Below are 14,083 nucleotides of genomic sequence, written 5' to 3'. Positions count from 1 at the left end.
ATAATTAGAGATGGGTTTTCCCCAAACACATGCCTAAATATGTTTAATAAAATCCAATCTATTAAATCTTTCTCTGTACCCCAAAAGCCTTTTCGTTGAATAAAATAAAATTTTGTTTTGGTTTGGTTTAGATTCGCAGATAAAGGTAAGTTTTTCATCAAGAATAAATATTATAAAATGGAAGGGAGGATAATCTTAGATTTTTTTGCCTTGAATAATTTCTTTTGAAAAGAAACACATGATCTTCATTAATAAATGATGTTCATAAATATATAGAAAAAGCAAGAGAACAAATTACAAAACACCTTTAGAGATAAGCAAATGAAAACGTCCGACTCCCGCCTTTTAGCAATTGCATCCACCACACTATTTAAAAATTTGGAGTTTCGCCCGTATCAGGACCGCAGACCCCGTTGTCCCCTTTCTTTCTCTTCAGGATTGACCAAGCCCTAGCATAGTTGAATTGGTTTTCTTAGATTTCTACGTTAGGATTTTCCTGGTTCTAATATTTGGAGGCTGAAACTCTCCTAAAAGCTCTAAGTATCTCACTTCACTCATTAATGCCTAAACTAAGTGGAAGCCTAAGTGACTTTTAGTGACCAACACTCAAGAAGGTCTTTTTATAGACCTCTGAGTGGTTGGAAAGTGGTTCGCAATGCTTATCCAGTTGGTTGAACTCAAAATTTGAAATTTTGGCGGTCAACATAATAGATGACACGAGACGTGTCATTTGGGTCATCGGAGTTCAGACGAAACGTACTGTGTCTGCTAGGCTCAATGTCAACCAGACAAAATAGACTGGCACCAAATGGCCCAGATGACACAATATGTGTCATCTGGGTTACCATTGTCCAAGTGACACATACTATGTCGTCTAGGCTCAGTGTCGACCAGACAAAAAAGATTGGCACCAAATGGCTATGACGACACCATATGTGTCGTTTGTATTATCAAGGTCCAGACGACATGTACTATCGTCCAAGCTCAATTTCAACCAGACAATAGACTGGCACCAAATGGCCCAGATGACACAATTTGTGTCGTCCAAGCTCAATGTCGACCAAACAGAATAGACTGGCACTAAATGGCCAAGATGACACAATATGTGTCGTCCAAGCTCAGTGTCGACCAGACACAATAGACTGGCACCAAATGGCCTAGACAATACCACGTGTCGTCTGGATCATCAAGGTCTAGACAACACGTACTGTGTTGTCTAGGCTCAATGTTGACTAGACACAAAAACACTAGCACCAAATGGCCTAGATGACACAATACGTGACGTTTTGTCAAGTTTGCTCAAACAACAAGAATCATGTTGTTTTGGTCAAAGATTGCCAAAATCGCGGTATTTTTATGATTGTTATCCCTCATGTGTTTTTGGCCGTTTATTATCTCATTGTCGAATTTAAATGCGATCTCTATCTCGTATTTATATTATTTTCAAATTTAAATGAGGGTTTAAAGGGATAATGGATCATGAAATGAGGACTATGGAACATTGTGTCATATGATTTAAGGTACTCTAGGATAGTGTGGTCCTAAGGGTTTTCAAAATGTTTCTAAGGTCAAAAATAATAGAAATTTACCAAATTCAAAATTGGATGTATACGGTGCGCCTCTTTGGAATCCCATGTCCTTTGAGGAACATGTAAGTGGCAAAGAATTAGACACTGCAATATTTTTTATATTTCCTAATATCACGTGGTCAGAGGGCGCACTAGCTTTTCCACCCAAGATATTGTGCTTCCCCGTTCACCCACCTATAGTATTTTTATTCTAGGGCTTTTCGGCATGAGTAGTTCCAGAGATTTTTGCCAGTCCGAACTTCGAGCTGGATTATTTTAACTTCAGGGGTTATGAACTTGCATTTCCTATTTGTAAACTTATCATTTCTCCTTGAGTTTCCTCCAAGGTTTTCTAGGGATTAAATAGGCTTTACTTGCTGGGAAAGTTTGCCTAAAAGATTTCTTTGGTAGATTCCGAATAGAATAGATGAGGCAGCAACGTGATAGCATCATTTACGAGCGTCCTGCTCCCTTGTTTTAGAAAATGTTTTTTAAAAATTATAATATATAGAGATTTTTTTTCAAAACAAAGCTAGGAGCTTGGACGGGGGTGCGATTAAAAAAAATTTAAGATTTTCAAAAACACCAATTACATAATTTTAAAAAAAAAATTTTAGTTAGCAGTTTTAGCTCATGCAATCATGGAACCCTTTAAGTAGAACGTCATGCAATGATGGACGTAATGAACCGAACAGTTTAACGTCATGTGGTGGCAGACGCTTTTTTAAAACACTCGACCATTTTATGTCGAACGGGGATAGAAAAAAAAAATTTATTACTATTTTCTGAAATGATTTTTCTATTGAAGCTAGTTAGCAATTAGGCTTGTGCCCCAAGCAGCATTTTCTAAAAAAGAGTATAGAGAAGTACTTAAAACGAAAGGTTTTGAAAAGAAATATTCAAGAATTCTAAAAAATATGTGGGTCTTACAGTTTAAACACTTGTGACACATTTAGTGGACCCTATATGAGCTTGCTGAGTCCTTGCTAGGATCTTCAGTACGATGAATCATCAAGTATTCTTTCATCTTCCAATTGCCGCTCTTGTATTTCAATTCAAAGGAAAGCTCTCGAATGTTTTCGAGCAAACCAGATTCTTGGATAATACAAGATATTACCCCTGAATGCTCGGAATCTCCTTGGATTTTCAATTTCCCTCCTCCACCACCTATCCTTTGAAGTCCAAATGATCGAGGTCCTTAACTGTAATTCATCTGGTTGATCCTCATTGACTTCGCCTTTGGCACCATTCTAACTTAACAAGATAAAATAGAAAATGATTAGCGAGAAAATATATGAGAGAAGAGATGGAAAAGAAACTTCTTTTATTCCATCACCCTGGGGCCCATTCCGATGTTCAGCCCCGTGGCTTTTTTTTCAACACTCTGGGTTCTTTTCAGATTTTCAACCCTACAGATTTTTATTTTTTTTATTTATTCCTTTTTCAATTTTGTTCTTTGCTTTCTTTTTTTTCTTTTCTATTTCTTTTCTTCTGTTTTTCTTTTCTCTCCCCTTCCTTTTTCTTTTTAAGAGAAAGAAGAAGAAGAAAATGACAAAGGAGGAGGACAATAAGAAGTGTTTGTGGTGCTCTTTTTTTCATTTTTTTGTGATACTTCGCTCTAGAACTAGATAAGGACTCAACCATTCTTTTATTCTCTAAGTGGCAGGGAGATTCATATTTTGTTTACCCTTGGATTTCCCTCGCCCCAAGATTGGTATTTAATATCTTTGACAGTGGTTGTCGAATTCCCATTGAACTTTTCCATTAAAATGTCCCACTTAAACCTTGATTTTTGAATTTAGGATCACCCTCAGTTTCCTAGTTTCTCAATCTTTTGCCTAAGCTCATTAAGTTGTCATCGTAAGTTGTCATCGTAAGTGGGATGATTTTGTTTTTCATTGCGCGTTAATGCCTCTTGGAGTATGAGGCATGAAGGCCCCAATTGGCTATTGAAAAGGTCCGATTGTCTTTTTCATTTAAAATTTTTGTAGTAGGCTCGTTCTCAGTACTTGAATCCAAGTGATATTCTCGCACAAAAAAAGTGACTAGATTAGCATTGGATGGCCTTACGGCAGGTTGGGAGTTAATAAATAGGAGCTCAATTTCATCAACTGCCCTTGCTATATTTCCAATATCTGATGAGGGCACCCCCATTGAGTGATTTGATGGGACTACCCTTGCAAAGTCTTGCGCATTAACAGTGGCTTGTTCTTCATTAAATGAAGTCTCTTGATCTAGGGGTGCTCCAATAATTGGGTTTGTACCCCTGTCGTTAACAACTTCTAGAGACCCTCACTCTTGAGGAGGTAATATGGTTTGATTTGCAATATCTAGCTCTTCGTCCCGAATGGGTGAATCATCCAAGAAATCTTGTGAAGCTGGTTAGAGAGGTCTCTTTAGAACTCTTAGAAGGTCATCTTTCCTTAGTGGTTTTGGTTCTCGGGTGATAAGTTTTCTTCAAAAATATGTTCTTTTGTTTCATCTGGAATAATTATCCTCGAACCACCCTTGTCGCCTTGATTCTAGGAATCACTAGGTTTTTAGCCTTGGTGGAGCTTATGCTCGGGTTCATCTTAGATCCCTTGTGAGTTTAATTCATCATCCTACATGTTTGGGTCATCTTCTATCGCAATCACTTAGAAGAACTAGTTAAAGGGGTCATCTGCCTCGGTTCAATTGTCGATGATTAGGACAACTTTGCGGACATGCATTTTCAACTGTAATTGAAATTATAAGAGTCGATTTGCTCTTCCATTTTCTCCTGGTCTACAGGATTTGGGCTAGAGTTATCGTCATTATTGTGGTTTTTGGGATCCTTTTCCACAGAGTTCTAAGTCAGAAATATGCTCATGTTGTCCTTCATCTGATGAATTTCCTAGTGCTCCAAGGCCATTGTAGATGTTCTCCTGGATTAAGCATAGTTTCTGATTTGCTTAAGTTAATTAAATCAACGTTGACCTTTGTTATCGAGGTATCTGAAGGTGTTTGTTCTCCGTCATTATCAACATCTCTTTTTAGGAAGCATATTGTGCCATTATTAATGAGATATTGAACTCTATGCATGAAAGCTCGACATTCCTCAATGTCGTGGGCATAGTTTTGATGTCACTCGCACCATTAAATGTATCTCTAATGTAAAGTGGAGGAATTCTGACTTAAGGCAATTCCACGAGGTTTACCTTGAGCTGCTTCTTGAGAACATCGGTCATTGGCTCGTCTATGGGAGTGAATTCCCTTGGTATGGAAGTTTGCATCCCCCATGTGATTGAGTAAGTTTTTGTCTCTTCTTGTGATTGGTTGTAGAAAGATCATTTTTCTCTATCAAGTTTACCTCCTCATTAACTAAAACCGCATCATCATCTCCTTCTTGAGAGGGTTCTTCAAGAGTGAATCCCCATTCCCATCTCTTTCTTGTGGAGGATCAGCTATGATTGGGTTGTTAAACACTCTAGCTTCAATCTTCTTGGCTCGCTTATATCATGAGAGTCTCTCAAGCATAGCATAAAGCGAGTAAGGTATTGCCAAGAATGAGCCATACTTTAAAGTCATGTTTTCCAATGCTATGCTGACTTTTATCGCTTCATGAAAAACTCTAATGACATGTATAGCAACCTCTTTGAATTTTATTCTAAAATCAACGGGAGACTAGCCCAGCTTTGTTTGACGGATGTTAGCTCACCAAAGATAATGTGTATCGACCTTATCCCATAGTAGCAAACGAAAATTGCCTAAACATTTCGTCAAGAGTCGCTTGAAAGTTATCCTTCATAAATTTTTAATACCACATCAATGAATCTCCTAATAAGCTATGCAAAAACATGACTTTAAGTTGGTTGGATAGATCTCGTAATGTAAAGACCATTAACAGGTAGATATAATTTATCATGGCACTTTGTGTACCGTGATATATCTAAAGTTAATTACAACATTTTAAGTGCAATGATGCCTCAATCACTTGTTATACCGTGCTGCCTTCACGGTAATACGACTACCATAAAAAAAAAATCCTAAAAGCAAAAAAGATAATATAGATGAGGTTTTTTAAAGTATAAGTTTTTTTAAGTAGATACCAAAATTAAGATATATTTCTGATAATTTTCCTATATTTAAAAAATTAATCATTGGTACTTCGCTATTGCATTCATGTTTTCAGACAATGCATAATCCGGATCTTAACATAAGATCCGGAAAATGAAATCACCACCTTGCTTTTGGTTTATTAGGTACCATGTCAATATTTTTCTTTCCATAACCAGAAAGTAAAATTTCCTACAAATAATAAAGGAAAAATCCAACGGTAGAAGGCTGTCAAGAGTTGTATGAGAGGAACAGTTACAGAATAGGAACATCTTCTCCTGAGACATAGGCTTAATGCAGCATTTTCTATATTTCATTTTTGTATACAAAATAAGCAATACAAAGATTCATTCTTACCTTGTTATTCCATTTATCATACATCGTTACTCCATCTGTACAATTTCCCTTCTGATACAAAAAGACTCCTTTTCTTTCCCACTCTCTTCCTGCAGAACCCATTAAAATCCGACAAAGTGAAAGGGCTAGATACTCTCTTCCTGCAAAACCCATTAAAACCTCACAAAGTGAAGGGGCTGGATGGTGGGTGGATTATAGGCAGCTTTGACATGCTGACATTCCCAATTCTAACCCATGAAGCAACAGTATCCTCGAGCAGAACTGGCTGCACAGGCGTAACCCTTTCGGGAACAATGCTCTCTCCTTCTAACCTAGCCAACACTTCAAATTCAAGCTTCAGTGAAGAAGGCTTGGTCCTCCACTCTGGTAAGAACCCAATCTCCTCCCCCTCTCCCAAAGCCTTCTCCATCTTCAACCCTACCTTAACAAAGGTCTCAGCTGAAGCCTTGGCCTCCAGCAACTTGAATGACCCTTCCTCCCTTGCCTTCTCTCCAAGCACCCCAAAGAGCAGATGCTCGAACCCTTTGAGTTTTGGGTCCGACCCATTAACTGATGTCAAAGGCCACATTTCCTTATAACTTGAAATCTTGTCTTGTGAAGACAAGGATCCGAGAGAGGCCCCACTTTCTACAAGTGGGTAATTTGATTCTTGGGGTCGAGAAATCAATTCAATGGCCCCTGGTGCCAATTTTTTAACTCTGAGCTTGGATTGGGTGTGGGGATGGAGGCTTGAGGGCGATGTAAGGGAGGTTGGGCCAACAATTCTCAAGGAGACGAGGGGTTGGTCTTTGGTTTGAGAGGCTTCTTTGAGGAGGTTGGCTAGGGAGAGAAGGGCGGATGCCTGGCCTTTATGGGTGGTGGATCGACTCAGGGGTAAAGGGAACTGGAGAGGCTGCCTTAGGCTAACTGCTCTTGCTCCTTGCACTGTGACGACTGCCCCATCGGCTAAATTTACTTTCTTCAAAACCCCAGCTTCCACATCGTGCTGCCATAACAAATCAATGGAAATCACTATAGCATGAATTAAAAAAAATGGATTTTCCTTTTCCATGGGTTTGAGATATAAGACAGTGGTATTTTCCTGGTAAAAAACCTCTTATAAGTTTCTGGGAATCCTTTTTGAAATAGTTTTGATGTTCTTGAAATAGTTTAGGTGTTTCTCAGATTGAAAACAAATGGATGGAATAGATGTTCAGAAAATAATTTCATATACAATCCATAAAATTATCAAACCATAGGTATTTAACTTATCACCAATTATGGAAACTATGCCACTCTATAAAAAAGTTTAATTCAACCAGCCATTTCAGAGATCCAAATCCAACTTCTTGGATTACTCTATATTTGTATTTTTTATAATGAAAGTAATGATCGTAGCACAGTTAAGAACCACTTTTTCAACATCCTTCTATCAAATTCTTGACAACTAGAATTCTAATAAAACTGTCAAGCTGTGTTTCAAGACTCGGCCTCACCCTATGGGCGAGGTATGTTTAGGCCAAGTACACTGTACACACATTTTTAATAATTATATAATAAGGTGCCGAATCTTTCTTAGAAAGTTTGAATAGCATAGTGTGTAGTGTGCACACTCACGGTCCATCGTGGGGGGGTCGCCGGGGGGGGGGGGGGGGGGGGGGGGGGGGGGGTCCCCGGGGGAACAAACTTGAATGACCCCTTCCTCCCTTGCCTTCTCTCCAAGTACCCCAAAGAGCAGATGCTCGAACCCCTTGAGTTTTGGGTCTGACCCATTAACTGATGTCAAAGGCCACATTTCCTTATAACTTGAAATCTTGTCTTGTGAAGACAAGGATCTGAGAGAAGCCCCACTTTCCACCAGTGCGTAATTTGATTCTTGGGGTTGAGAAATCAATTCAATGGCCCCTGGTGCCAATTTTTTAACCCTGAACATATGAGCCCAACGTCCCAAATTGATTTTAGAACCGATCTGGCAATCACGGATGTCCGATAGTGTTTGAATTTTAGTTTTTTTTCTACAAATCCAAATCGAATTTTAGTTTTTTTTCTACATATCCAAATCGTTTGAAATTTTAGACGTATGTTCATCAAAAATAGGTGAATCTTCGAAAAATATCAAAAAAAATATTTTACATAAAATAAATTGACCAAAATACCCCCGAAAAGTTTTGAAAAATATTTTAGTTATTTTGTTTCAGGCGAATAATTTTTTTTATATTTTTATTAAGTACGCCTTGATGAGAAGAACACACACCTAAAATTTCAAATAATTTAGATTTGTAGAAAAAAAAAAATTCAAGCACTACCATACATCCGTGATTGTCAGATCGGCCCAGATTCAATCTGGGCTGTTGGGCTCACATGTTCATATGAGCTAGTGGACTAATCCCATCTTTTCCCATATATATATATATATATATATATATATATATATATATATATATATATATATATATATATGAAAACATCTATAGAACTTCACCTATAGGTGTTTTGTAATGTTTTCATATACGGAAGTATCTACAAAACGCCTGTAGGTGAAGTTCTACACCTCATCACCATCCAAAATTCATCACACGATCGCAGTTGTCTGATGGTATTTGAATTTTTATAATTATTGTACGAATCAGATTTATCTAAAATTTAGGGCATGTGTACATATGACCAAGTCACACCAAACAAAATATTTAAAAAATAATAGACATAAATTAAATGACAAAATTACCCTTGAAACTTTATAGAGGTATTTTGCATATAATTTTTATCATTCAAATTATTTGTTTTATATTTTATTCATATGCATATCTCACTAAGGCGCACACACCTACAAAATTTCAAATCATGATCATTTATAGAAAACAAAAATTAAAATTCAAACACTATCAAACATCTGTGACCGTATCATAAAACTTCACCTATAGGCATTTTGTAGTGTTTTCCTATAAATATATATATATATATATGAAATAATGTATATAATATGCAACAGCAGAGATCTAATGCAACAGTTGTATCATAATATGAGGCAACCACACTTCTAGAAAATCATGCTTGTAATATTTGTACAACCCAAATTTAGAACCCTAGATATGGTCAAAATGAGTCCCCTCCAACAACAGATCTAGACCATTCATTTGGTGAATTTCAAGATCTTAGCCTTTATAAACTCAAAATCAATTTTTCCTTTTTTAACATTGTTCATCTAATGATAATAAAGCCACCTAAAAATATTGAAAGAAAAAAAGTCTTTCTAAGGTTCAGATCTAAGCATCTTATCAAAATGGACGGCCTACGTTAATTGGGCTAAAAAAATACTTTCTAGGTTGTATTTTCAAATTTTTCTTTTTTGTGATTGTTCAATGGAATGAAAAGACTGTATATTTTAAATTTTGGATCAAACAAACAGCCCTAACATGATTTTTAAATATTGGTGCATCATATTACTATACAACTATTGCATGAAATCCTTACCCATATATATATATATATATATATATATATATATATATATATATATATATATAGAGCAATGATCCAATGCAACGGTTGTATCATAATATAATGCAACGACACTTTTAGAAAACCATGTTTGTGGTATTTGTACGACTACAAATTTTGGAGACACACTCTCTTCATCTCAATAATCAATCCCCCCCCCCTAGATATGGTCAAAATGAGTCCCCTCCAACAACGAATCTAGACCATTCATTTGGTGAAATTAAAGATCTTAAGCCTTTACAAATACCAAATCATTTTTTTCTTTTTTAACATTGCTCATCTAATGATAATAAAGTCATCTAAAAATATTGAAAAAGAAAAATCTTTCTAAAGCCTAGATCCAAGCATCTCACCAAAATAAACGACCTATGTTAATTCGGTTAAAAAAATACTTTCAAGGTTGTGCTTTCAATTTTTTATCTTTGTGATTGTTCATTAGAATAAAATATATTTCAAAATTTGGATCAAACAAATAGCCATAAGATGGTTCTTTAAGGTTGTTGCATCATATTACTATGCAACGGTTGCATGAAATCATTGCCCATATATATATATATATATATATATATATATATATATATATATATATATATATATATATATATATATATATATATATATATATATATATATATATATATAAGGTTGCAACCTTAAACAACCCAATTAATAAACTTTCTAGGTTGTGTGGTTCTATAAGGTTGCCACCTCAAACAATCCAATTAAGGCGCAGCTCAAAATTTTATCATAACATATAATTTTTGTGTAAAAAATTCTTAGGATTGTATCGTTAATTATACAATTTTAAACTCTAAAAATGGTTAAAGTAAAGTAGATCTATAAATATATGAAAATCTTGAAAATAGACGGTCTAGATAATGTGTTGCAAGATGCACTATTTCTGGGATTCAAAATCTTTCTTTCTTTTATATTTACACATCTCGAAGTCGAGATGATCAATTGCAAGGTTTTCAACATTAAAACAACATTTTTCAATAGATTTTTAGGTGCATATGTAATTCTACATTTTAAGGTTGCAACCTTATATAAACTTTTTCTATATATATATATATATATATATATATATATATATATATATATATATATATATATATAGGGAAAAAGTCTCGTCAACCCATGGGCTAATAGCTACAGTGTCAACCAATGGCCTAGATTGAATCTGAATACAATCTCATTTCGTGTTTGAATTTTTATTTTCTTTTTACAAGTCCTAATCACTTGATTCGCAAAATATAAATCGACCAAAATACCCCTTAAACATTTCGAAAGTATTTCGATCAATTTATATTTGGCAAATTATATTTTTATTAGGTACGTCTTAATGAAAATAATGAACGCTTAAAATTTCAAGTGATTTTGATTCGTAGAAAAAAAAAAATTTAAAATACGAAATGAGATTGTAACCGTCAAATCAACCCAGATTGAATCTGAAGCATTGGCTGACATTGTAGCAGTGCGCTGGGCTAACAGAATCCACTCTCAAACATATATATGTATATATGTACATACATATATGTATATATATATATATATATATATATATATATATATATATATATATATATAGGCAGTGATGTAATGCAATGGTTGTATCATAATATAATGCAACCACACTTCTAGAAAACCATGTTTGTGGAATTTGTATGACCGAAAATTTTGCACACACTCTCTTCATCTCAAGAAAAGGTTCAATTTGAACCCTAAATATGGTCAAAATGAATCCCCTCCAACAACGAATCTATCTATTGCAACGGTTGTATCATAGTATAATGTAACCACACTTCTAGAAAACCATTTTTGTGGAATTGGTATGACCTAAAATTTTGCACACACACTCTTCAACTCCATAATCAATCCCAAAAAAAAAAATTTAATTTAAACCCTAGATATGGTCAAAACGAGTCCCCTCCAACAACAAATCTAAACCATTCATTTGGTGAAATTCAAGATCTAAGCCTTTACAAATACAAAACCATTTTTTTCTTTTTTAACATTGTTCATCTAATGATAATAAAGTCATCTAAAAATATTGAAAAAGAAAAATCTTTCTAAAGCCTATATCCAAGCATCCTATCAAAATGGACAGCCTATGTTAATTGGGTTAAAAAAATATTTTCAAGGTTGTGTTGTTAAATTTTTCATTTTTGTACTTGTTCATTAGAATGAAAAGAGTGTATATTATAAACTTTGGATCAAACAAATGGCCCTGACATGGTTTTTTAATATATATATATATATATATATATATATATATATATATATATATATATATATATATATATATATATATATATATATATATATGGTTTGTCTAGAGTTAACAACCCCTCAAATACAAAGGTTCAAGTTAGAAGGGGTTGTAAATGATGTATTTACCAAAACAATCGTTACTTTTTTATTAAAAAGTATTTAAATATGTAACTTTACTATCAAGCAAGAGCAAATTTGAAATTTTCACAAAAGTAGAGTGACATTTTGAAAGTGAGTGTGCTGGAAGTTTATTTGTAGTGTCATTGTCTTTTACTTAAAATTTCAACTTTACCACTATTGATACCAACAAAAACACCATTTGTCATGTAGTAAAATTTACAAAATTGCCTCACAAAAGTAACTTTTTAAATTTTAAAAAAAAAAAAAACCACAAAATTAATAATTCCACCATTCACAACTCTCTCTAACTCTCTCTAATCAGGGTTGTGAAGTGTAGATTATCCTATATATATATATATATATATATATATATATATATATATATATATATATATATATATTACAAAAGAACAAAGGATTATATTACCCTATGGGTGAAGACAAGACACTATCTCTTTCTTAACAGTAAGCACGCCAATGGTCATCGTGGAGGGGGTTCGACTTCCCCACCAAACATCCCTTTCATTTATTCGTTTTTTAAACAAAGGATTTATTTGTTTTTTAAAGAGAAAACAGGGGTTAAAAAAAGGGTGAACAGCGGATTTATTTGGTGATTGGAAATAAATAAATAAATAAATCAGCACCAGATTCAGATAAAATATTAATGAATTGCAACTGGTGAAGCCAAAGGCGTTTTACACGCCATAACCAACAACCATCAGGATCTGAGAATCCAAAGAATGCAAACGAAGAAGGAAGTCTTACGGGCAATGAAAGGCGCATGTCCTTGCCGTCTTGAATCCAAAGCTCCATGGGTCCTGCGAGCTGAAAAGGAGCCAAACTAGCAGGGCCCAATCCTCCACTGCGGCTTGTCGCCAAGCTGTTCTCACTTTCTTCACGAGAATAAGACCGCAAAAATGGCAGGTCCACTGATTCCCAGTTCCTTGTGTCCTCTAAGAACTTCAAAGGAATAACCTTGTTATCAATCTCCACCATGAATTCATAGACAACCGTTTGTCCTACCATGGCATCCTTGAAATCGATGCTTGATACCTTGAATTCATCCGGTTGAAACCCTAATCCCCTAACAATGGCTTCCTTCAGATCCTGCAAACAACGATTGCAACTCATAAGTTGGGCAAACCCAGAAGCATAGCTTCCGGCAATTCATAAGGGTAAATCAATCAGAAAAAGAATTAATCAAATTGGAAGAGTGATATTATGGTTTTTCTATTGAAAAAAAATTAGGGTTTTAAAAGCCATAGCCCAAAAATATAGTCCTCAGATGTTCGTAGAGGCAATTCAATCAGAAAATACATCAATGAGGAAAGAAAATTAGGGACTTTCCAATTTGAAGAACAAAACACATAAACAAAAGCGAAACAAAAAAATCGTTAGCACATAAAAGAAATGAATCAATGAGAAAACAGATAAACAGAAAAAAAGAAAATAGGGTTTTTATTTTTCAATTCAAAGATGAGTGAAGAGAAACAAGAAATAGATCAGATTTCACTTACCGCCATTACTTTCATAGGAGAAGAATTAGGGCTTTCTGGAGTAGCCATGGATTTTGTCCTAACAACCATGACCAAGAATAGAAGTAGAAGAAAGATGCAGGGTCGAAGTTCCATGACTATATAGAGAGAGAGAAGGGAAAATACGGGCCTTATTTATTTTCTTTCTCTGGGACGAAACGAAGAGAGAGATGGATTTCCAGAGAGAGAGAGAGAGAGAGAGAGATGGATTTGCAGGGACGCCAAAATCTCTCTCAAAGATTTGACAGAAGCTTCGAGAGGGATTTGAAGGAACTGGACTGATGACGTGGAAATGGATTTGAAAGACCTGGGCTGATGACATGGAAATAGTGACCAATGACAAGAGAGAAAATGATGCGAGGTGAGAGATGATTGGACCGTGTTTGTTGGCAGGACTTACGTGGCAATGAATGGTAAATGCGTGACACTGAAAACAAACGGATTTTCAGGAAGCATGCGTGCCGGAGAAAACGTGTCGCGCGCCGTTTACGCGTTGCAGAAAGCTCTCGTTACACTTGTTATCACCGTTCAATAAATCAAGGGAAAGTGTAACCATTAGATGAAGGGTGTGGTTTGTATAGGGCCGAGGCCCTAAACAATTAAACTAGGGCACACCTTCAAACAGTGTTGAAATATGTTGTTTCAAAAAATAAAACTTTTATAATAGCCTCAAAAGTT

The 14,083-nt window shown here is 35.2% G+C and overlaps 1 protein-coding gene across 1 annotated transcript; it reads right to left on the bottom strand.

Annotated features, from left to right (window-relative positions):
• Nucleotides 1-5,931: 5,931 nt before the first annotated feature.
• TIN1 (tunicamycin induced protein) lies at nucleotides 5,932-13,640 on the bottom strand. The gene is made up of 3 exons (XM_006852666.4): nucleotides 13,388-13,640; nucleotides 12,636-12,977; nucleotides 5,932-6,987 (listed from the first exon to the last, which is right to left on the bottom strand). Exons 1-3 carry the CDS (start codon nucleotides 13,499-13,501, stop codon nucleotides 6,163-6,165), a joined length of 1,281 nt encoding a protein of 426 aa, XP_006852728.2. The 5' UTR covers nucleotides 13,502-13,640; the 3' UTR covers nucleotides 5,932-6,162.
• Nucleotides 13,641-14,083: the final 443 nt, after the last annotated feature.

This window comes from Amborella trichopoda, chromosome 13 (genome assembly GCF_054954075.1).
Source record: "Amborella trichopoda isolate Santa Cruz 75 chromosome 13, AtrichopodaSantaCruz75HAP2 v2.0, whole genome shotgun sequence".
Taxonomy (NCBI): Eukaryota; Viridiplantae; Streptophyta; class Magnoliopsida; order Amborellales; family Amborellaceae; genus Amborella; species Amborella trichopoda.
This window is presented reverse-complemented; position numbering and strand designations above follow the sequence as displayed.

Coding starts and splice junctions, on each gene's coding strand:
- TIN1 (XM_006852666.4), bottom strand. CDS start 13,501: ATGGAACTTCGACCCTGCATCTTTCTTCTACTTCTATTCTTGGTCATG. Junction 12,978..13,387: donor CTCCTATGAAAGTAATGGCG/GTAAGTGAAATC, acceptor CGTTGTTTGCAG/GATCTGAAGGAAGCCATTGT. Junction 6,988..12,635: donor ACATGCGCCTTTCATTGCCC/GTAAGACTTCCT, acceptor TTGTTATGGCAG/CACGATGTGGAAGCTGGGGT.